At 40.4% G+C, this 25,840-nt stretch overlaps 1 protein-coding gene across 15 annotated transcripts in view; it reads right to left on the bottom strand.

Moving 5' to 3' along the window:
• The window catches only part of PAX2 (paired box 2), a 77,046-nt gene that overhangs the window by 33,745 nt on the left and 17,461 nt on the right, over nt 1-25,840 (bottom strand). For 11 of the 15 annotated variants that reach the window (XM_077259170.1, XM_077259168.1, XM_077259175.1 and 8 more), the window contains exons 4-5: nt 23,375-23,460; nt 21,457-21,576 (exon numbers count right to left, since the gene is read on the bottom strand). In XM_077259170.1, coding sequence (XP_077115285.1) covers nt 21,457-21,576; nt 23,375-23,460 — 206 coding nt within the window. The remainder of the gene's footprint in view (nt 1-21,456; nt 21,577-23,374; nt 23,461-25,840) is intronic. The other 4 variants (XM_077259174.1, XM_077259183.1, XM_077259179.1 and 1 more) reach the window with 1 other exon arrangement.

Below are 25,840 nucleotides of genomic sequence, written 5' to 3'. Positions count from 1 at the left end.
TGTCTTGTTCTATTACTGCACGTACTTGCCGGCACCTCTACCCCCACCTCCGCCGCGCACTTCCTAATTCCCTCTGAAACCTGCCGGTGTCAGGCATCTTTCCTGGACACCCCCTTGGGGGCCTTTCATAGCGTTGGCAGTTGTTGCAGTTTCAAACTCAATTGTTCTCGTCGGTACTGAGGCAAATGGAGTCATTAATTACCTTCTATCAGCTGGGCTGAGTTCAGAAGGCGATCAATAACCCAGCGTTTGTCATTCACAGCAGCAAGCGAGCGAGCAGGAGAACAGCTAAACCAATACCCGCACAGAGCCCAACAACATCATATAATCATAATACTAGTCATCAATACTGTAGCAGTGTTTTTCTTCACACAGATAATTCATTCCTTCAAAAACAGAAAATGACTTTCCGTTTCTCGGTCAGAGCGGAGGGAAAAGATGTAGGAAGCTTTGGTTGTGAAAGCTGACATCAGTCATCACTCTTCAGCCTCTGTTGGCAGGCATTGGCTGAGCATTATGCAGGGGGATGCTGCAGAGCACTTACAGCTTTCATAAATGCTTTACCTTTATTAAGCTCATTAATCATGGATTTAAGGGCTAGGCTTGCAAGCGGCATAGAAGATGCAGGCCAAGGGCATGCAACCTATAGCATGCCGCCTGCTGCAGAACCACAACCACCAGCAGGTGCACACTGCTGGAGCACGTTGTAGATGACGGCTATCGTTGGCTAATGATACCTTTATATACCGCCATGACCCTTTCTATCATCCATTAGATTGTTTAGCAACTGAGGTCAACCACTTTGAAAGGTGTCGGTGAATTCAATTGTTTGTTATCAATCTTCATAACCGGCATGGACTTAATGGCTTCACTCTATCATGTCCTCTCAAAATGGAAATTATTCATTCTTCTGTGTTATTGGGTATTTTACTTAAACACTTCCTCTTGAACTAGCACTACTTCTGCCTTGGGCAGTGGTTGGTATTGCAGCCCAGTGCTCTGTTTCCTAAATAGGATTGGGGGCGCTGTTTCTTCTTGTGGACACCACCAAGCTGGGGTAACAAGAATTATAGACCTGGCAACGTCCCCTGGGAAAAAAGATATGCATATTAGCTCCCCTCCAAGAGGATGAAGGCTGGCTCTCTAGTGGCACCTGTTGGAGGTTTATGAGCTTGGCAGTGCATATTAGCTCTCTAGATGGTTCTCTAGAGTAACTTATGGAAAATTAATATAACGGGCAATGCTTCCTCCAAGAGGAAAATAACTGTCTCTCTCGTGCCACCTATTAGAGTTTTATAGGCCGAGCAATGATCCCTAGAAAATAGATATGCAAATTAGCTCTCCTCCAAGAGGAAGATAACTGTCTCTCTAGTGCCACCTATTGGAGGTTTATAGGTCGAGCAATAATCCCTAGGAAATAGATATGGAAATTAGCTCTCCTCAAAGAGGAAGAAAGCTGTTTCTCTAGTGCCACCTATTGGAGGTTTATAGGTCGGGCAATAATCCCTAGGAAATAGATATGTAAATTAGCTCTCCTCCAAGAGGAAGATAACTGTCTCTCTAGTGCCACCTATTGGAAGTTTATAGGTCGGGCAATAATCCCTAGGAAATACATATGTAAATTAGCTCTCCTCCAAGAGGAAGATAACTGTTTCTCTAGTGCGACCTATTGGAGGTTTATAGTTCGGGCAATGATCCCTAGGAAATAGATATGTAAATTAGCTTTCCTCCAAGAGGAAGATAACTGTCTCTCTAGTGCCACCTATTGGAAGTTTATAGATCGGGCAATGATCCCTAAGAAATAGATATGGAAATTAGCTTTCCTCCAAGAGGAAGAAAGCTGTCTCTCTAGTGCCACCTATTGGAAGTTTATATGCTGGGCAATGATCTCTAGGAAATAGATATGCAAATTAGCTACTATGCTAGTGCGATCTATTAAAAGTTTTATAGGCTTGAGTTTCCTCCATAAATTAGCTGTCCTCCAGAGAAAGAAAGCTAGCTTTCTAATACTGCCTATAGGAAGCTTATACCGTAGGCTAGGAAACAGTCTGGGGAAAAATGTACACAAATTAGCACACCTCCAAGAGGAAAAAAAAAACATCTCTGTAGTGCCACCTATTGGACGATAGGCCAGGCAATGCAGACATTGACTTGTAGGGTAGCTATCTCTAGTACTTGGCACTAGACAGTTTGAATTAATTTGCTTAAACAGAACTGAGCTGCAATACCATATACTACCTACGAACAAGAGTGGCGCTACTCTGACATCTCAGCTTACAGACTATATTGGTATATTATGTAAACAGGAACTTTCAAAATGTTATGTTCTTATTTGTATGATAAAAAGAACTACAGAACCCCCTCAAGTTGTTTACAGTTGCCTTTGAATTAATTGTCACCTGGCTAACCAGCATTGATCTAAATACTTCTCAAACTTGCTATAGCAATCCATTATGCAGTGAACTAAAGTCTACTCCATCTGTACCCATCTTGCTCTCAGTAATTTCCACAGTGTAATCTTGCCTCCAAATGTGTTTCTAATTATCACATAAAGTATAACTCTAATTCTGCCTGACGCACCAAATCAGCCTAATACATGATGAGGAGGCAGCACAGAATAAAGACACCAAGTTCTACAGTCAGTGAGCAGAGAAACCTAATAAGTTATGCATGAAGACAAATTGTATGCTATCACCTAGGTAGCTCAGCAAACAAGGGGAAGATTCACCAACCACATAGCGGGAATTCAGGCACAAACATTCTAGTAAGATATCAGTTTATTTCTAAAAAATGAAAACAATGCGGGAAAATTCAATGTAAACCGATATTGGAGACATGACAGGCCATAAATAAATGTGTTTTCCAGGTTGGTGTTTGCCGTCTTCACAAACAAGGTTCAGATCCACTGATCCAGAACATCACTGTAGTCTTAGAGCTCCACTACTTGAACTTTTCCTTTCTTCTTTATCAGTGCGGTTAGTTATAAACTCATTCCATTAGTGTCAACAACTGGATCTAGATTTTCCCACCACAGCATTTAAGATTGACGTGAGTGAATCGCTAAAAAAATAATTTCTCCAAAATGCAAGTGAGTCCGATTTAAAGCAATTCAATCATTTCTGTTGAAACCGTCAAGTTATACAATATCTCAGCTTATTACTTATTACCTCCCATCAGAAAAAAATAGCTTTCTTACTCACATGGTAGACAAATAAGGAGACTCAGCTGGCTCAGTGGCTAAATATTCCTGTGATAATTTTATTTACGGTCATTTTTTTCTGAAAAAGCGGTATAACTTACAGGACATTTTTATGGAAATTTATCAATTGATGTCGACTATTTTTTGTGTGCAGAAAACTAACAAATGATTAAGTTTTCTCAGTATTTGCCAATTTTAAAAAAGTTTTAAGGAAAAGATAAGCCTCCCATACATAATAGATATTATTGGTGTTTTGGGGTCTTTTTGACTTCTTCAGCCAACAGCTATTACTCCCGCGTCCCCCATAAAGGCAATGTTCACACGTTCAGTATTTGATCAGTATTTCACATAAGTATTTGTATGCCAAATCTAGGAGTGAGTAAAAAATACATAAGTGGTGACATGTTTCTATTATACTTTTTCTCTAATTGTCTCACTCCTGGTTTTGGCTTACAAATACTGACTTATAATATTGATGAAATACCAAACGTGTGAATGTGGCCAGTTACACTTGGTTCTGCCAAGCGCTGCTTTGTTCGCCACGAAAGAGCCGCTGCCAGACTCTTCTGGCAACAGCTTATCTCTTGGAGAACAAAAGGATCGGCTGTCGGTGATCCATTATGTTAAATCCTTCTCTCCCCCGATATCACGTTTGGGTGAGAGCCAGGAGGTCTTCATACACATTAGACTGTTGGCCGATCCCTTCGATATTGTCCGGTTTGGCTAACAGTAGTCAGTAATGTGTATGGAGACTTTAAGGCCACATACGCACATTGAATATTTGGTCAGTATTTACATTAGTATTTGTAAGCCAAAACCAGGAGTGGAACAATCAGAGGAAGAGTATATTAGAAACACGTCACCACTTCTGTATTTATCACCCACTCCTGATTTTGACTTACAAATATTGAGGTAAAAAATTCATCAAATACTCACAGTGTGCACGTGGCCTTAGTGTGGATAAACAGTGAACAAGGACTCCATCTTCCTGATATACAGCATTTATCAAATATTTATTAAGTTTAGTCCATGTTCACATGTTCAGTATTTGGTCAGTATTTGTAAGCCAACACTAGAAGTGGAAGAATCAGAGAGAAAGTATCATAGAAACACATCACCGCTTTTCACCCACTCTTGTTTTGGCTTACAAATACTGAGGTAAAATTCTGACCAAATATTGAAAGTGTGAACATGGCCTTTAAGCCAGAAAATGGTTCCATAATGGCAGAGATCTATGTCTGATAATAGCAATCGTAGATTTAATGTTCCCACTTTAAGAGAGAGCAAATTGGGCAAAATTTCTTAGGAGTTGTGTACCTTTTGATACCGTTGGCAAAATGTATTTCCACAAATTTCAATATCCAAGTGACGTATGAAACGTCAGTCTTAATTAATGTGAACCATAGACTTCCTACGCTTTTCCTATTAGAGACAAGACAACCAACTAAAGTTGAGGAGTTACGTAATTTGAAAGTGTTAGGCCGAGATCACACATGCGAGAAATACGTCCGAGTCTCGCATGGTAATACCCGGCATTGCCGCCGTCACTCAGGAGCGGAGAGTGCAGCCGCATAGCAATACATCGAGCCGCACGCTCCGCTCCAGAGAGACGGTGGCAGTGCCGCGTATTACCATGCGAGACTCGGACGTATTTCTCGCATGTGTAATCCCGGCTTAAGAAATCTCTTTTAGTCTTATTTTGCCAGCCTGATGAAGTAAAATATAAAGGATTTGGGAAGTTACAGGGACTGGTCTGCTGGATTTTCTATTGTAAACACATAAGAATTGTGGCCATTGTTTCAAATAATGAATTTACAGATATATAAATGTTTTTATTTCCAGCTCAACTGCATGATCATCAGACTACATGCAGGTAGCGGACGTGCTCTGAGGCCATAGCAGGGAACTCTGGGACCTGCCAGAGTCTGGTAAATATCCATACTGACTTCTGTCACTTAATAAACTGCTTGTAGAAGCACAAACAAAAAGCGAACACCGAGGTTTGTGACCCATGAGGTTGAATGACTATGCACCTTTAGGCCGGAACAGCACAGAACACGAGTAAGCCTGGGAGAACCTTACAAGCCAATCTCAAATGCCAGCTTTGTTAGCTGGAAGGACAGAAGGAAGGCGAAAAATTACATAGCATGCAGCTCTAACTATGCTTGTTTAGAGAAACTGCTTGCATTTATGAAGCCTTTGGTGCGGAAAGCAGGGTTGCAAATGACTGCATCAGGAGCGACAGTAGGGGCCATTAATTTCCTGTTATGTTTTCCTGTGTTGGGGGCTTTATTAATTTAATTTTACACTGTCGAACAACGGCGAGAGCTGACACTGCCACACTTTCATTTTTTTTTCATCACTTCATTCTGCTTGTCTGACATACAGCGGCAAATCGTGAGGCCCAGCGAACACAACAGGACTTCACTCTGTGATATCCATCTAATTCAAACTCGCTTCTCCGTTTAACCCCTTCCTGTCGGCTCGCCGCTACAATCCGTAGATCACTGACTTGCGGAAACTTGTAATTACGCATCGCTCGAGGCTTTAACAGCAGCCCTCATTACACTGCAAGGTGAATATTATTATTTTGCACCTTTTAAATGATCTAATTGGTCTCCATGAGTCTCATAGAAATGAAGGCTTTTTTTAGATTACAGAAACCAGTTTGTTTTTTTATATGATTTTCAAATAAAAACGTTTTATTAATATCTGGCACAGAGGTACAGATCTGATGACCGGAATAGAATGTCTCACGTAACGTTGTGATCCAGCCCCAGACCAGCGCCTGGGACGAAACGGGAGACAAAACGATGATAACTTCTGCACATTTGCATCCGTTGCAATCCAGCTGAGTTGCATCAAGCTTAAATAAAATGAGCCTGATGCAACAGCTATATGTAGACCCCATTGAAGTCTATGGAGCTATTCACATGTCTGAGAGTCCACAAAATAAAAAGAGACATGACCATTTTTAACCAATTCAAATCAATGGTTTTTTTGAAAAAAAAAAAAAAATGGACGACGCACAGATACCATGCATATGTTGTCAGAGAGCTTTTCATGTATTACTGTTTAAAGGGAATCTGTCACCAGGCTTTTGTTACATTATCTGAGAGCAGCATAATATAGGGGCAGAGACCCTGATTCTAGCACTGTGTCATTTACTTAGCTGCTTACTGCAGTTTTGATAAAATCACAGTTTTCTCTGCTGCAGATCTAGCAGTTATATGAAGGCTGAGCTCTGTATAACTCCACCCACATCTCTGATTGGCAGCTTTCTGTCCATTCACAGTGTACACAGAAAGTTGCCAATCAGTGGTGGGGGCGGGGTTATACAGAGCTCATGAATATGGAAGACTACCAGGCAGCAGGTCTACTAATCCTCTAGGGATAATCTCCTGCTGATAAAACAGTGATTAAATCAAAATGACAGCAAGCAGCCCAGTAAGTGACACATCTCTGGGTTTTTATCTTTACATTATGTTGCTCTCAGATTAGGTGGAAAAAACCTGGTGGCAGATTCCCGGTAATAGCTATAAAAGATTATTTTTTAAATTTTTTTTGTATACAATAAAAACGCATGCCACAAAAGAATGCAAGGACCAAAAATATATGAAAAATGAAATGAGCACACTGATGAAACTCGGTTGGCATTTTTCCCGCACTAGTAAAAAATGGATGTCTGAATGATACCTACATTGAGGAAACAAGTAACAGTAGTTTCAATTGCTGGATTAAGGGTGGTTTTATACATGTCATATTAGGGAAAAATAACACTTTAGTTTTTATGTTGTTTTTTGAGTCAAATCAGAACTGCATCCAGCAGCTGACTGACAAGTAACACTTTTCAGGTATCTGTTGGTCAGTGTGCCAACCAAAGATGTACATTGCTCAATTACTGTAGGTAGTAAAGTGTGCGTCTCCGCTAAGTACCGATATGATCACAATTGGACGGAAGCCTGATATACAATGCCTGATGTAGATGCGATACAGTAGAGAGAATAAGTGACTATATAAGCAGCATTAGTAACACATTATGAAGTCAAAAACACAATTCATGTAACAAATAAAATCTACACACCAAAGCTAAAATTACACCTGTAGTCGATCTTACAGTAGTATTTTAATGCGGCCATACACGAAAGTATAGTCTATAGGCTCATAAAAGTATCTTTACATTGGGTAACGATTTCCATTGATACAAAACTAACGTCATCTGACACCACGTGTGATATGCTTATGTTTTATATGGGTCCAGGCAGAAAATACATGTAAAATCGGATCGGATTTAAATAGAAATAATTTCAGTACGTATAGATATATCATATTTAATAAAGTGTTTTGTTCAATCCTATAAGGTGATCCAATCTGACCTCTATTTTAGTAGGAACGTTTTTCAATGACTACGCTGTTACATGAGTCGGCTGTCATCTCTGAACACACACGGAGATGAAACTCTTATCTTAAAAACTCAAACTTCATAATCAGCCGACAGTAAATCTCTTTCCTGTACTGAAATGTCGGAAAGGAATGTTTCCAGCATGCCCAGATCTACCGCACATACTTCTACTCAAGCTCAGCGGCTAATACTGGGAAGCTGGAGCTAATCTAATGACACATCTCTCATCATTCTGGGGATGCCACCAAAAATTCACATTGGCTTTCTTTATTTACACTAAAGACCAATAGCATTGTATTGTGAAACACTACAGATTGTAGAAAATGGCAAGGATGTGACATTCCAACATCACCTTTAAGGGCATATCCATGTTTGTACTCAGCCTATACCATTTTTTGAATAATTAAGGATACCAGTGTCAACATTTATTATTTATGATCAAGTGTTCCTAGGGCACTTTTGCAGTGATACATTCTGCATGTTTATTCTTATATTATGTAATAGCTAGGAAGATTTGCCATTCAGGGCCCCAGAAAAGCTGAGTGATTGCCTTTTAACTTTAAGAGGACCTGCTATGAAGCTAAAAGTAACCCCTTTGGCAAAGACCATAAAAATTTGCACTAAATAATAAAGCCCATAACTCTTGAGCTGTATAGTGAATAAAAAATAAAAAATGGAATAATTGGGATCAGCCGGAATAAAATAAGAGCAAACGGGCAACCGTTCACCTGGTGACAAGTCTTCTTTTTCATGGAATGTTTAAAAGGGGGTTTCTGGCCCATGGCCTACTGTTTCTGGAGGAAAGCAGCCATGTTTTTCTTACCTCTTGTTTATTAAGTTCCCAATCACGCAACTAACCTTTTAAATTGTTGTATGGATAACACTTGAATAAAAGCAACAGGTCTCCTTCCCTGTTACTGAAATTCTGAATATCGCGACTTGACCGACGGAAAATATGATCATGAAAGTTTTATATTACAAAGGTAACATAACTCTGTCCGGCCAAGATTGTACTGTAAGGATATGACTTATTCTTCTTACATTCTTGCATATTTTACCACCATAGATTATAAAATTGATTATATTTCTTGGTTACTACTTTATCTGATTATCTCTAAGAAAATAAATCCGCAATCACTGATATGGGATGCAGTTTGTATACAAGAATGGAAAACTACAGGCAGGTTCTATGTCTCGTGTGGTGCTCTCTTGAAGAGGGAACACGAGCCACAGCCAGTCTACATCTCTGAAAAGGTTGGGATTTCTGAGGCCGCCTTCCCGTGCTGTCAAGGTCACCAGGATTAGGTTCACCGAACGGTCAGAGCGGTTTGAGTTACTGGCACCGCCTGCTGATTCCTTTGGTGATTTTTATCCATCTCTTACAGTGTGTGGGATGGGAAGATAACTCACCTAAGTCAGGGGATCTCTAAACTTCTACAGCATATTCAGGAATGTGGGAGGGTCTCATTGCCCCCCTTCCACCTTCATCTGAATAGCAGGTGAGTTTTTATTACTAGTTATAATAGAACAATACAAGCCTTTTCGTCTCAAGGTGTAAACAACAAAAAATATTGCAAAGTGCAAAAATAACAATGATCAGTTGTATAGTCCAAGATATACTTTCTATCCCGTTAACTTGAACTACAAAAGTTCTCAGATGCACAATGAGCCTAAATAGGTACGACTTGCTGGGAGGGATAATAATTTTAGGCTTTGATGAGTGATACGTCTGTGATGCCGGTGATCCTGGGAACAGGACAGATTTCCTTTTGGTAAGTGAGACTCCAGTCTAATGACTAGGCCTTGACAAGGCCAAAGAAAACTGTCTGATCCCATGGGTTCTGTTTACAAAGCTTCTGAAAAGTTGCATCCAGACCATTAACGTTTTATCAAATGTTAATCAAGTATCTAATCTCATTTTGATAAAGAGCACAGAATCTAAGAACGTTTCAAAAGGTACAATCTAGTATCTACTCCATTATTCGTCTATCCCAGCCACTGTAAAAACCAGGTTTAACTGGCTTTGAACCTTGCGGTTTTCAGGATTAGCTGGAACATGGCTTGAAATAATCATTACAGGAAATAAATCAATTGAGCTATGATGACAACTGCATTTTATGGAGGTACTTCAGGAATAAATGCTCAGTAATGGAAAAACAATGTTAATGCAGAGATAGTTGTAGGACATAGTGCTGCTTATTCTCATCACAAAGGAAAGCCATAAAAGCTGCTTTTGTTTTCATCTTATTTTCTACCTATGGAGCTATTCATTATACTGAAAGTGGCATAGGTTTAAGAGAGAGGGCATCAGAGCAAAGTTCAAAATTGGCAACCATTATGGCTCCTGTAGACGAGACAATAATTGGTGAACGAGCGTTCATAGAAACGACATTTGGCCTGTCTAATGAGGTAGGCAATCATCCGATGAATGAGTAAAACACTTGTTCGTCGGGTGCGACGAATTTCATGCAGACAAAATAAATCAGTGTGTAAACAGGTGATGAGCTGCAGATTACCTGAACATTGTCCTATACACATAGAATGGTCCTTGGTTTCTGTAAACAGGCCTGTGATTGACTTCCAATCATCTTGTACATAGCAAATTGTCAGTCTTTTTATGACCTGTACCCGCTCATCTAAAGGACCATTATAATGCCAGGTTTTCCACCTAGGGCTCAAAAGCCTATTGTTTGTTTCTCCAGTTAGACCTTTCTTTGATCATTGGGCCAATTTCACAGCCATACTTTTTAACAACGAAAAGAGGAATCCTACACAGCTTCTCACCATCCAATAGCAGAGAGATAGGAACAACCAGGGCTCAAGCCCTTCTCTGCAAACACCCCATAGCTACCATATAGTCTACATGTGCCTCATATGTATTCCCTTTTGTACCACACCACACTCAATAGGTATAAATATGCTGGTGTGCCACCTATTATTTAGAACTTGAAAAACTATAAAGGTTGCACCATTATTTACCAAGAATGATTACTCTAGAACATTGAAACTGCATTACTTGCATAGAAAATGGGGAAAAAAGTGCTACATAATATATATATGAACTATTCATCTGCAAAATTGCTATGAAAATACAGTAAAAAACAAGGTACTTAGAGCATAGATTGGCCAATATAGGTGAGCCCAACTGCCTCGTCAAGGCGTCCTTCAAAAGTTGGGTCCCTGTCCTGATATGTCACCTTTCCTGGGCAACTAAGACTACAATGTATGGGGCAGGAATGGACCAGCTAACTACCTAAAATCACCTGTGGCTGATGGGAGCGGGAGTACAACGATTATTTAGCCATACATAGCATGATGGATGGCGAGATATCTTTACTGATGCCAATCGCAAACCAATCAAATGCCCTTTAGTCAATGTAAAAGGGAAAGTATTTAAGTAAAGTTTTCAAATCATGGAAAACAGGGGCAGGCTAATGAAAATTTAAAAGGGAAAGAAAAACTATCTTTGTTGCCCATAGTAACCAATCACAGCACAGCTTTCATTTTACCAGTGCAGCTTAACAAATGAAAGTTAAGCATTGATTGGTCATCATGGGCAACAAGGACACTTTTTCTTTTAGATGTTTGATTATTGAGGCCTATTGAGCTCAGAAGTGAAATTCCGTAGACATGCAATGATGGCACTAGCCACTCAATATAATGAAAGTCACGCCATATCGAAAGTGGCAGAAACCGCGTGCGCCATATTGTTCTTATAGGTACATCTCAGGATACAGAGCCAACAGGTTAATTGTGCATAGCCCATACGAATACATGATAATGAACTGTGATTGTGGACGGGGAGATAGGGTGATGTTGGTTCATATTAACTAGATACAGGATATTATTATCTGCCAGTGGTTCCTCAGCCTACACAGGGAGGTAATAGCAGACTGCCATGCACAGAGCTGTTCAGGTAATTGGTTTATATATCTAGAAGCAGTGGTAGCAATCTCTGCACAGACAGACTAGCAGTAAAGCCAGTTCCTTAAGGCGATTTCCTTTGTCTTTTCAATTGCTTGCACATCCATGAGAGATACAGGGGGAGAATGAGAGAGTGAGAGAGGGTGAGACAGAGAGAGAGGAAAAATGTTAATTTGTGAATTAATAGCTTTTCTCAGCGGAATTGTAAATTCAAATGTCACCTAACACAACGACTGTGGCTGGCCCTCCGAAGAAGCGGTGACAAGATACCACACTTACGCTCACTCCCTCCTTCCTCAGACTCCAAGATGCTCAAATTGACTACTCGCTGTCCGCACTCGCATTAACTATAAGTGCTGACTTTTCTAACTTTCACTAGAGTGCCAAATAGTCGCCCACAGATCAAGACTCCATGCTACATCTGTAGCATTAATACTATGCTGAAAATGCAATCTATACGAAGCATACAATGTATTAATTTGGCCAGTTTAATGGCTTACAGGAATTTTATTGACGGGCGTCAAGAAGTCAGAAAATATGCTGCCGTTCGAGTTTCTCACTCAAGGGTTAAAGGAAGCACTAAGTGAGGAGGCACTATTCAGACAAAAGGGTAGCATAGGGAGAAAAGGATTGTGCCAGTGCCAGGGAGACAGACGGACAGTGAGAATGCCAGAGGGACAGACAGCTGCTGCAAGTGTCACAGGCATAAATACTGAGGAATAAACATTTAGACATATGAGAGTAAGCATGTGCTAAATTATGCAGAAATAATTGTTCTTTTTGGGGCACTAAGGGTTCACAACTTGTATTTGTGACATCGCATGTTTTAGGTTTTGGAAAGGATTTCACATTCTGTAACTTGGGTTTTTTGCCAGAACGAAAAGATATCATCAATCCCGAAGCACACCACCATTGTCATCAGCAAAATGGCTGACAGCGCATATTTGCCTTTAAAATATGTTTAATGGTTCAACCAGGTTGTTATGATTAACCAGATACGTGCTGTGGGGAGGTTCACAGAATTTATGCTTGAGTGTCGAGGCTTCTATTTTTTAGATTTAATCTTTAAAAAAAAATAGAGCGGCCTGGATCTTGTCGTACAAGGTCATCCCGGCCAGTGTGGGTCTAATCATCAACTGCATAAATTATGTGAACATTATGTCTGCCGTGCCTTTGATTAAATATATTAATTGTATTTGCGGCCTTACTGTGTCTTGCTAACTAGTGATATTAGACTAAATTCACACAGAGTTTTCTGAAGAGGATTTTGAAGCAGATCCATTCTAAAATCCTCCTTAAAGGGGTTGTCCACCTTTGGTAACAATTTTTTCTACTTATTTAAATGCATGCAACTGGAGCTAAAAATCATTTTTGCAATTGGGTTTCGTTAAAAATGTTGCACCTTTTAGCTCCGTATTACACTTTCTATTGCTGGCTACAGGATGATTTGACAGGGTTGGCCACATTATCTTTATTTTATCAGATGTGTTGAGGACATGAGGACATGATTTTGTGGCACTTACTGTTATACAGGTATGACAGGTAGGTTCTTCTCCTGCTCTTGTTAGTGCAGTTTTCCTCACAGAGTGCACAGCTCTCCAGTCCATAAAATGGCTGCTGGTGGAGGAGCATGTGACCAGAGCTGTCGAGCAGTCTCATCCAATTTGAAACCTCACATGAGAGAACTGCTTTCCTATTGGAGGAGACTGATGGAAAGGTTTGGTCACATGCTTATCCAACAATAGCAATTTTATGGACTGGAGAGCTGTGCAGTCTGTGAGGAAAGCTGCACTAACAAGAGCAGGAGAAGAGCCTGTCATACCTTTATGATAGCAAGTGCCACAAAGTCATGTTCTCAACACAATAATATGGCCAACCAGAGTAATTTGGTGGCTTTTTAAGGCAAACGATGCAGCATTTTTAATGAAACCCAATTGCAAAAATTATTTTTAGCCCTAATTTCATGCATTTATGTAAGAAAAAATTGACATAACTTTTAAGGCTATACACACAGTCTTCCTGAGTCTGTAGTAGAAGCTGAGCAGAAACTCCAAGTTTTTGAGGAGTTTTGTGTTTTTGAGAAGGGTTTGGAGAGTTTACACTCTGTGGCGCCCCAGGGTCCTGGTCGTCACAGTAGCATTGGGGAGAGTGATGTTATCTTTGGAAGCAATGAAGGATATCTTTTCTCAGGTAACCACAATGCATACAACATGTTCACACTCCAGGCCAGAAGGGGGAGCTCTAAGCCTAGTTTAGGGTGTATTCCCCTATAAATACATTCTGATCTGGAGGGAAAGGAGTTCAGTTCAGAAAGTTACAGACAGAGGAGAGAGCAGACCGACATAGAGTGTCAGAAGGTCTGAAGGGGCTGTGTAGTCTGAAGCACTACAGCTCCTGGAAAGGGACATACAGAAAACCGAACATTGTTCAGTGAGTGTGAAGGAGAGCGAAGCACAGGAGATAAACATCAGGGGAGACCAGCTAAGAGCAGGCTGCCTCCCTCTGAAGCACAGATAACCGGTAGCTGGACCACCGAGGTTGTAAGGGACTCTACGACTTACAGCAGAGACCGGCAGGACAGCTGAACTGCAAGTTACCTGTCTGCCACACACACCTGAGACACAGTAACACATAGAGCCCGGAGCGTGCTAGAGTCCCTGTAAAAAGGCTTGAGTTACCTGTCATGCAGGTATTGTCCTATCCTTTAAGAGGGACAGAGAGAGGAACTGTGAGGACCTTATCTGAAGCCATAGGCAGTAAGGGACTACAACACTACCGCGCTAGAGGAAGGCTTTTAACTCCACCTGGTAAATGGGACTCTGGATTCGTTCCAAGCCGGCCGGACCCCGCCTGCCCTTTGATCTCGTACCCTGGACTGTGGCTGCCTGAAGTCTTCAGTAAACCAGGTAAAGAGACTGCAAACCTGTGTCCTCATTCTTTACTGCGCCTTCACCATCTTCCATCTACACACCGGGAGCCCTGGGGATACACTTTACCTGTGGGAAGTTATACCATCTAGATGCCATAACATCACCCCAGAGGACCCCTTAAAGCAGCGTCAGTCCCCACTGACCGAATACCACAGGTGGCATCACGAACAAACTCTTCACCAAATCCCTTTAAAGACTTTCCCTTTTTATTTGAGCACCCAGGGCTGTGGACCGGGTCACCGCCACGTGACATCCCCCTGTGAACACCAGACTCGGTACTGGGTACCCCACGGCCCTGGCGGGTGACTCATTTCTGTTCCAAAAACTACTCAAAAAACTCTATGTGCACATAGCCAAAAACAGTTTTAAAAAATGCTTTGAATACACTCTGCCTATTAATTTCAATGTCAAATCGTCTGAGCTGGAGTTGTTTAAAAGTTTTTAACCCTTTCACACCATGGCCATTTTCAGTTTTTTTCTTTTCGTGTCTTTCTCCTCTTCTTCCAAGAGCCATAACTTTTTAATATTTTTGTCAATATAGCCGTATAAGGGCTTGTTTTTTGTGGGACAAGCTGTATGTTTGAATGGCACCATAGATTTTACCAAGTGCGGTGAAATTGAAAAAAAAGTGTAATTTCACAACTGTGGGGAAAAAAATGGTGAAAAAAAATCCAAAATTTGTATGAACAATAGGTTTTTGCAATCATCATCATGTTTCGAAACTTGTAGCGTTTTAATTTTTGGGGCCCTGAGCTGACGTTTTTATTGGTAATTGGTACCATTTTGGGGTAAAGTTTTGTGTGGTTTTTTTTTCATATTTTTAAAAACTTTTTTTTCACTTTTTACTAACTTCAATAGTCCCCTTAGGAGACTTAAATCTGTGATCATCCAATCGCTTGTGCCATACATAGCAAGACTTCAGTACTGCTATATATAACAGGAATCATGATCTTGTATGAACACCAGCCACAAGATAGCGTTCACAGGAGTACAGACCCCCAACTAGCATGATAACCCATCTGCGGGCGCTCCGAGATCACATGATGGGTGCCAATGGGTGCCAATGGCCTGAATGACATGCTTCCGGCCAGAGCGTATTAAATCTCTACTATAATGTCACAAGATGGACCCTGGGTACCCTGATGAAGAAGGCCGAGCACCTTCGAAACGCGTTGGTTAGTCGTTCCCCTTTTTGGCTCCAACGCCGCTCCGTACCTTTAGTGACGTCACTGCTTAGGCACCTGCGAGCCGGCGCTAGCGGCCATCTTTTTCATCGGGGTTACCAGGGACGCCTTCGGCCGGGGCTCCCAGGTACCGTGTCAGCAGCTACTTTTCCCCCCTGCTCCTCTACTCCCGACCGACGCCGCATCAGGCTATACAGCGGTCGCCGGTTCGTGCTGTCCTTTGGGCGCTGTGTTGGAACCACAAGTGCAGCTAGGTAAGCACCTCTCTATATTGCGGTTGTATGCATATACACATATGCATTTATAACGTTATTCTCAAATCTCAATTCACAGCAATCGTGCAGGTTTAAAGTGATAGTGGTGACTGGGGAAAACCCCCCGGATCTAGACATCAGCATCTTGCCGCCCAGTACCACGCAGCACGCACCCCTGAGCGCGGTTTCACCTTGTCCATCTTGTGACATTATAGTATATATTTCCTTCCCAGGATAGGCACAGATCCTGTTTGTGTTTCCAGCAGCTAGGGGTGCCCATTCTACCGTCCACTCTTCCTGTCACCACCCTTTGCCCCCCTCCTTGTTGTGGTGAGCGCCACAGTGTGTGTCGTTTTTTTCCCGTATTAAATCTCACTGTCAGAGATACACAGCAGGATTTAACTGGTTTAACAGCCATGGATGGAGCTGTGGATCAGAGCTCCATCCATGGCTACTAAAGTCACATGACAGCTGATTAAATTTTTTTTAAAACTAGCATTTTTCTTGAACAAAAATTCAACTTGAAGATCATATCACATTTTTCTTTGTCCAAAATTTTTTTTGTCTGAGCATACCCTTAGGGTATGAGGCATTCCTATAACATGAACTAGCCTATTGTCTTTCAAGATGCCCATGGTAAGCAAACAAGCCTGAAATGAGAACTGTAATCTGATTGGTTTGCATGAGGAACAACTTTAATCTGCCTAGTTTTCGTCATAATCTCATTGTGCATTGCTTTGTATGTATATTCAGTAGTGTTGAGCATTCCGATACTGCAAGTATCGGGTATCGGCCGATACTTGCTGTATCGGAATTCCGATACCGAGATCCGATATTTTTGTGATATCGGGTATCGGTATCGAAACAACATTAATGTAAAAATGTGTAAAAGAGAGAATTAAAATAAAAAATATTGCTATACTCACCTCTCCGACGCAGCCTGCACCTTACCGAGGGAAGCGGCAGCGTTCTTTGTTTAAAATTCGCGCTTTTCTTTCCTTTATGTGAGTCCCGGCTTGTGATTGGTTGCGTGCCGCCCATGTGACCGGGACGCAACCAATCACAGCAAGCCGTGACGTAATTTCAGGTCCTTCAGGATTTTAAAATTACGTTCCGGCGTTGTGATTGGTTGCGTCGCAGTCACATGGGCGACGCAACCAATCACAGCAAGCCGTGACGTAATTTCAGGTCCTTAAGGATTTTAAAATTACGTCCCGGCTTTGTGATTGGTTGCGTCGCAGTCACATGGGAGACGCAACCAATCACAAGCCGTGACGTCACGGGAGGCTGGACACGCGCCCATTTTAAAATTTTAAAATGTGCGCGTGTCCAGCCTCCCGGCTTGTGATTGGTTGACCGCGGCGCAACCAATCACAAGCCGGGACGTCACGGGAGGCTGGACACGCGCCCATTTTAAAAAGCGCGCGTGTCCAGCCTCCCGTGACGTCACGGCTTGTGATTGGTTAATGGCGGCCATGTTGCCGGGACGTGGACCAATCACAGCAAGCCGTGACGTAATTTCGTCACGGCTTGCTGTGATTGGTCCGCGTCCCGGCAACATGGCGCCGTGACCAATCATAAGCCGGGACGTCACTGGAGGCTGGACACGCGCGCTTTTTAAAATGCGCGCGTGTCCAGCCTCCCGTGACGTCCCGGCTTGTGATTGGTTAATGGAGGCCATGTTGCCGGGACGCGGACCAATCACAGCAAGCCGTGACGTAATTTCGTCATGGCTTGCTGTGATTGGTCCGCGTCCCGGCAACATGGCCGCCCTGACCAATCACAAGCCGGGACTTCACGTAACCAAGTAAAAGCGCGAATTTTAAACAAACAACGCTGCCGGTTCCCTCGCTGAGGTCCAGGCTGCGTCGGAGGGTGAGTATAGCAATATTTTTTATTTTAATTCTTTCTTTTACACATTTATATGGATCCCAGGGCCTGAAGGAGAGTTTCCTCTCCTTCAGACCCTGGGAACCATCAGGAATACCGTCCGATACTTGAGTCCCATTGACTTGTATTGGTATCGGGTATCGGTATCGGATTGGATCCGATACTTTGCCGGTATCGGCCGATACTTTCCGATACCGATACTTTCAAGTATCGGACGGTATCGCTCAACACTAATATTCAGTAAAATATGTTGAAATATATGAATACTTGTGTTATATAAACTAACCAGAGGAGTATATATAAACATGTCTTGTATGTATCACATATAACTAATGATTTTAATATTTTTATACAGTAACCATTTCCAAGTCAACATTATTGAAATAATATTCCCAAGTACAAAACACATCCCATGTGAAACTGCTCTTGAAAACATATCCAAGTTTTAAAGTTTCCAAAGGTATAATGATGGAAAATGAAACAGACAGACTAGAGAGGTGCCAAAGAAGAAAATCAATGATGCCAGAACCAGAAATACTTTGGAGGACCATAAGTGACAAAAGTACGAACTCTTAAGCTTCAGTGGTATAAAGAATGTTTATGCCAGATAACTAGAAGACTTGCCAAGAAGACATACACCGACACTGCCAGAAGAAGCGGTTGACAGAGCCAGACACTTTCAAGTACAGCCATATTTTAAGAATGTAATGCCAATGACAAAATATTTTTTGAAAAGTATTTTGCGTATCTGAAAATGAGAAGGAGCAGAGCAGTGTCAATATGTCACACATAGAAACTTTTTGTCATTGTATAAATAGCAATTACCCCTAAATAAAGAACGAACTGTTAATTGACATGCCAGAGTTATTTTTTAATAATCTATTGAGCCTTTCTTCTTGATGGAAATTAACTTGGGATGTCAGAAGTTGTCATCTTTCCTAGGGTTTTGAATACATCTACTATATCTATCCTGTAGACAGAGTATGTACAAAGATATAACTAGGAGGACTTTTCATTCAGGAGCCTGGGAAAACTTGGTGTGACCTCGGTTGATTGTCACCAAAATTCCCAGAAGCAGATATAATAGGATATAGTAGGAGCTCACACAACAGGACAATTCAAGGACTCTTATTAGAACCAGATGCCTTTTAGGGGGACATGCTGTTAGATCAGAGAAGCAAGGCCTGTTGCATCTGTCTCAGTTACGTTTGGCACTAGCAATTCCACAGTTATGCTCTTTAAAGAGCGTGCTGTGCAATTTCAGGTAATTTGGGCCATCTTGGGGTTGCAAATAACTGATTACGCCTCTCACGTGCAGCATATAATAGAAGGGACGTGCTAAAAACTGAAAGTCACAATTTAAAAATAAAAAACAAAACCTCTTAGACCAGCAATGTGTAACCTGTCAACACAGCAAAAATCTAACAAATCTATAAAGAGGAGAAAAAGATGCTGAAAATGATGCTGCTCCAGTCACTTCTAATACCCACAACAATATACCAGGCTGGTTATAAATCCAAGAATAAGGCATAAAACCTGAAACATCATGAAAATAATAATAAATTTGTTCCACGACCTAGACGGAGTATGCCACCAAATTCTCATTTTAACCCGGTCGCTGTCGAATAATCATTTGCTGCTAGGATGTGATTAAATGCCGTTTGTTTAAGATATCTCCCTGTGCTTGTTTCTGTTTAACGGTGGAATCCGGGAAAATGTACAAAGGAGAATTACTTGGCTGATTTCCCTTAACTCTTTCAATAAACAAGGGAGAATAGAAGTGTTCAGCTCTCCCTCTCTCTCTAACACAGAGCCGGTGCTGTGAATCACTCTGCTGCCTTCACCCAACCAGAGAGTTTGGCTACATCATCCTGACACATAATTATCTCTACTCTTCTTAATCATCCGTGCCGCTGCTACTGTGTAATGAAAGCAGCAACAAAGATGACAGAGTAGAGGAGGACTTTCACCTTCTATAGGATGGCCAAGAAGCAAGTGTATCTGCAATGTATCTATATTCCCGTAGATTTATACTTTCTTACAAGTAGTCCAGTCGCAAAACCAGAATGAAGAAATCAAAGCCCAATTTGTTAGGTTCTAGATTGGGTAAGATCTGGCTTATGGGACAGTTATGAGGTCCAATGCTGATTTTAATTAAAGGCAGCCTAATAGGTAAGACTATGGGATAAAGTTTTATTCAAAATCAAGGGCAAGGGAATGTCTATCTTAGAGGTTATCGATTGGGTCCATGGAGAATTGGAGTCAACCACATTCCTCATGGCAAACTTTACGCTTCTTGGCAGTCCTCCTGTACATAAGCCATGTAACGTAAGATTAGAAGGGAGGGAGGAAGGAACTGGCTTGAGAAATAAGAAAATAAGGATGGCATCACGCAGGATGAGGGTGACATCAAGCTTTCAGTGAACTAAGAGCTTTTGGTCTTATATACTAAAACTTCTAGTTAAAGCAGCACTCCTCCCATCAAAGTTTGTATCCTCTTAATATATTGCAGTCATCATATTATACAGCACTGTGTACTTACAATTGACTTTCTACCCTATTCATTTTTCTCTTTCTCTGCTCTATGTAGAAAGAAGAAGGCTCTTTTCTTCCAAAATTCATAATTCCCCTCTTCACCTCCTGACCCAGTTGCTCGGCTCCTTTCTCCTACCAGGGACTTTTGCAGTGACTGATGAGTCATGCAGGAAAAAAATGACCTCCTGTTTCTACATAGAGCTTAGAAGGATTTAGCTAGTCAGTTTTTAGTCTTGTGAGGTCAATGACCTAATGGAAAATAAAATAATTAACTGGGTAGAAGGACAAAATAAGCAATTGTCAGTACACAGTGCTATATAATATGATGACTGCAATATATTAAGAGAATAACATTTTTATGGAAGCGCTACTTTAATGTCACATTCACTTTATGAAGAACTACATATCTCATATATTTGCTAGCAAAATGTAAGAAAGTTTGGATTTATTACTCCTATCTTCACATATCAAGATAGACCTGATACAGTAAGTAAATTGTGTATACTAATGTGCTTGTAACAGTGATGTTGTATACTAAGGCTAAATCCATAAGGGCAACATGCATTATATTGGTCTGCTCTACATACCTCCAAGGCTCTCCAACCTCAATTTCCAAAATAACATCAATCGTCATTAAATAAATATGATAAAAGTACACAAAACAGGCTCTAAACTACAAATATCTCACAAAATAAAAAATGCACAGTAGCCATCTATATTCTCTCTCTAAATGCTGTTGGGCACATTTAAAGTCATTAGTAATGACTCATTACTGATTTTCACTAATGGTTAAAAAAAAATCTCTAAATCAGGACATTATGTGAATGGAAGGGGGAAAAACGCCTCATTCTACTAAAGCATCATTTAAATCAAAAATATTCCAAATTGCCCTGGTATTGGGCCTTGTGACTATGTTATGTTGCTGGATACTAGAGTGTGATGCACAGCATAGCGCAGGCAAGAAACCTAATAGTGGACATGTCACCAGTCCACTTCCATGGCATAAAAGACTTCAAGAGCAGAAGGGTGGTGCGTAGAGGCTTCAACTGATCTGGTATAGGAGCAGCTGGTATGCATGGCTTTGAAATTAGACCCTATTTACAAGAGATATAGAATAAAGCTCTCTCTTTTTCCCTACCTTCATCGCGTTTCCTTTTTTCACCATTTGAACGAGGTATACCCAGGATCCCATTTATGGAATAAGAGCCTACGGGATCATTGGAGACGCTGGAGACAGGAGGAGATGCTGTACTGGGAACTAAACAAAATGAGAAAGGACATATAAGCCTGTGAGGAGACAGCTACTGTGGATCCTTCAATAGTTTACTAAATGTAAGGAAGCTTCTCTGGAATATTCCCAACAGGAGCACATACATAAGGGAGTTACTATAGCTCTTCCCTATCAAAACTAATAGTCACCCACTTCCCAAACAATAGAATCAGCCATTTTGTAGCTAGGCCTAAAATTTAGGAAAAGCTACTTTGTATACAGCGACTAGCCAACAGCACTTTACTGCATCATGGAAAAAAAATTAGCTGCTTTTCATAGTTTTATTGCCAACAGAATGGCTGTTTCCACTGTAACTTGTCCCAATCAATACTACTGCACTGAGTGTGGTATATGAAGATGACGGGAGTGATGCATGCTACCCTAAAATGTCAACTATTTGATAGACTTTTTTGAACTATTTTTCAGGCATTCACGCTGTGATTTGCTGTAGTTTGCTATAAGTTACTCTTAATGATGCCAACTGTTAGTAAAAGAAAACGGGAACAAGGCAAGAGTTAATTTGGCGTACTTTTAGACCTACCAAATCCAGGCCTCTTTCTAAAGACTTCTGAAAAGGGTCTACTTACGGGCACACATCTTTTCTTTTTAGCGCAGATCAATAATAATAAAATATAAGAAATCGGATTACAATATGTTGCTTGAACCTAGAGGGTTCAAGCACCATAATAATTCAATAATAAAGTCTGGTTCAACACCAAAAGCAACAGTGGGGCAATGTTTTACTATCATTCATATATTGCATAAGGTAAAGGTACTTACAAGTTAGTGGAAAAAGGAATAGAAGGAACTTTTTCTTTACCCATAATGTATTAATACAAAAAGTGTGTCAACCTTTATTAATAAATGTGTGAATACGGGTAAGTAATAGTCATGACTTGTCTAATATCTAATATCAGCAGGTTTCCATCCAAGGTTGGAAAATCAGCCCTCCTTACTACCGGATGTATAGACATAACAGCCATCACATTGTTGGTCCTGTTGAGCGGTCGACAAAGGATTTTGATTAAACTTGCTTTAGGCTTACTGAAGTTCTGAACCATATTATGGCGCAGTGAAGAAATAGCTTAATGATTTAATGAAAGCACCTTACAAGAATCTATCTAGGTGATGCAATCAATCAACAGGGACTCTAGTAATGACTTATGGGGTATTCTTTTTTATTCAGTTTATGAATCACCCCCAAAAAATGAATTTCCACCTATTTTTCCAAAACGACAATAGCTTTTTTATGTCTAGTGCATAACATTTTGTTCCCTCGACTTTCCAATATGATGACACATTCTTCTATTCTGCAGCATAGTGGTTAAAAGTCGAAACCAGTGGTTACTTATTAGTACTTAAACCATCACCTTTTGCCCTTACTAAATCATGAGTCAGTAATCACATGAATCACAGCGGAGGTTTTCATTGGGCTACTCACTAATTTAGATCTGATGACCTCATCATGACTTTCTATAGGAAGTGAATACAAATGACTGCCTATGTACAAAACACAAAACGCGCTAGCTATGTCAACATGTAATCACGTAGTAGTAGCACAAGAGAAGAACTAAAGTGACCCTGCTCCACATACTACCACAAGTCATATTCCAAGACAGAGTAAATACCATTTATATTATATCTTTCAATGAAGGCTTTAAAATGTTACCAAGTTTTGGAAATTTATGTAAGCTCTACTGTGTCTTCTGCCCTACCAAATGAAAATATCTAAGGCAACATTATAGTACATATACTTAAAGGAAATCACATATTGTGAATGGATTACCGATGGTGTGCCCCGATGCGCTTACTGGCGTTACAGATCCATCTGGCGTTGGGTGAAATGGTTGCTGTACTTTTGTCCTGATGATTCTAGAAGAGACCAAACAGACAATGAGTTATTATCAATCTCAGATATATAATTGATTGATTGGCTATGTTGTGCATACTAATGTATTTATAACAGTGATGCTATACTGTGAAACTAAATCCAAAATGGCAACCTGTATTCTTGTTATTTTTGCCTCTTGTTCAATGTAATAAAAAACGCAACATACATGACTATGTAATAGTCCAAGCGATAGCCGACACTCACATCTTCTTAAAAGAACCATGCAGGTCTGAAACATGTTGCCTGGGAGCGCAGTGGATATTTCTTTTCTGCCTTTTTCGTTTTTGTGGTGTTGTACTCAACCATTTTTTGTGCATTTCATACTACTGGATCAATAAATTAATTCTTTTAAGAAGATGTGAGTCTTGGTTACCGTTTGGACCGTTGCTGCCACTAGAGTTTTTTGCCGTGAACCTGGACAAGTGAGCTGATTGCTCTTTTTTCACATTTCATACATCACTGTGTACTCGAAACTAAAATATCTCAAATCCCTCCCAAACATCTGTGAACTGATTACAATTTTTTACTTGGTTAATGAACGTAATTTTTGCTTTAATACTAAAGAAAAGATTTGCGCTTTAAAACATTACTAATGACTTGGGACATGATTACAGCTCAAGCAGATTAATGCTGGCAATTCTTTTTAAGCCATAACAAGCTTTTCCTAGACAAGGAAGCTTTAAAACAAGCTGTGAAAATCAAGCCAAGTTGCGTTTCGCCAACACTATGTATGGTTTGAAGTAAATTTAAAGGTATAAAAAGGAGAAGTGGAGGTGTAAGCATCATGGCAGCTTCATAAGCAAGATTGTCTCCTGCCGTACAGCGTCTAGAGTGTGTTCTGCTCTCTAAACCAAGACAAAGCCAGTAATGTCTTCTTATCTCTTTTATAATACATGTTTTTACAAGTTATATCAATGATATCAAACTGACAAATCTTCCAAGCTGAGCGAATAAAATACAGGAACTCCTGCTGCCGCCAGGGGTATGCTCACTGAGCCAAGCCAAGGAAGATTTAGGAATATGCAGTTATATTACTAAAACACATATATGCTTCGATGTATTTAATATTTGTGTGTATCGGTAACATTGCCTCCCAGTCATTTTATATTTTTAAGTGAGTCCTGTGAACAAGTCACAATCACATGCATCGCATTGACGTTTTTCTCTTGTCTGTGAACATTGCTTCGATGTAACACTATGACGTGTGCTCAGACCTTAACTCGGAAGTTAAAAATAAATGTCTATAAAAAAATATCTATATAAATCAAACCTTACTTGTCTACATGGATTTTTTTGGCGGTCCATAAGAGTGTCAAAAAAAATTTTTTTTTCCTATAGATTTCATCATATTATATAAAAATAAAAGTTTATTGTAGAGGTCCTATAGCAACTATAATAAAGGTAATGAAACCATGGGGCTTCCAGTAGTAGTTTGTGGCACTCTCGTTAGACTCGGGCCTAGTTTATACTCTTTATAACCGCTTTCTGTGGCCCCTGACTTGCAAACAATGACTTCATTTTATTAAAAAGGTCACTTATGTATTATTTTTGTCATCGGCACATTCTATCTTCATCTACCTATTTGGCAAAAAGTGCTAGAAAAAAAACATAATGGCATTCCATTCTGAGTTATTTTAATACTCGTACAGCAAATTTATGCTGGCATTGTACGTGAAAAGTTTAGCCCTAGGCAGTTCCCAGACAATATATTCCTTATCGGCAAGGTTAGGCTGTACTTTATTTAGCCAGTGATTAATTCATAAAGTTTAATAAGTGGTTTTGGGAGGAAGCCTGTAGGTGTACTCCCTGTCCTGTCCTATCGATGATATCTTCATGCACTTGGCTTTGGACTTTGGTAGAGTCATTATAAGCAGAAGATGACTTATTATTATGTATCATTACTATTTATTGTACGGTCTGAGATTCATACATTCTTCATATCCTGATCCCAGGTTTATGTGTCGGTCTCTTCAGTCATTGTCCCTTTGCTTTGGTCTTTAACACTTAAAACTTCCAAATGCCATAGTCTGACTTCATTGATTTTACCAGAGCTGTGAGGCCTGAGGATGGGGACGGGGCGCAGGCAAAGAGATTTAAATAGAAAACTATAAATTATTTCTGACAGTAAAGCAATATTGTCAGTGTGCTGAGCTGAAGTCCTGTGTCACTATTAAATGCTTCTTAACCTGGTAACACTATAGAAAAGGTTAAATGTCTGATGGAACCATATACCTATGGGGCTTAATGGATCCCAGAAGCCAAACAAGGCATACTGGCCAAATATATCAATGCTCTAGGCTGCTAATATTTATCGTATTATTGACTGGGGCTCTGAGTTCATACATCTGAAACCACCATGGT

Source organism: Ranitomeya variabilis, chromosome 4 (assembly GCF_051348905.1).
Source record: "Ranitomeya variabilis isolate aRanVar5 chromosome 4, aRanVar5.hap1, whole genome shotgun sequence".
NCBI classification, from domain to species: Eukaryota; Metazoa; Chordata; class Amphibia; order Anura; family Dendrobatidae; genus Ranitomeya; species Ranitomeya variabilis.
This window is presented reverse-complemented; position numbering and strand designations above follow the sequence as displayed.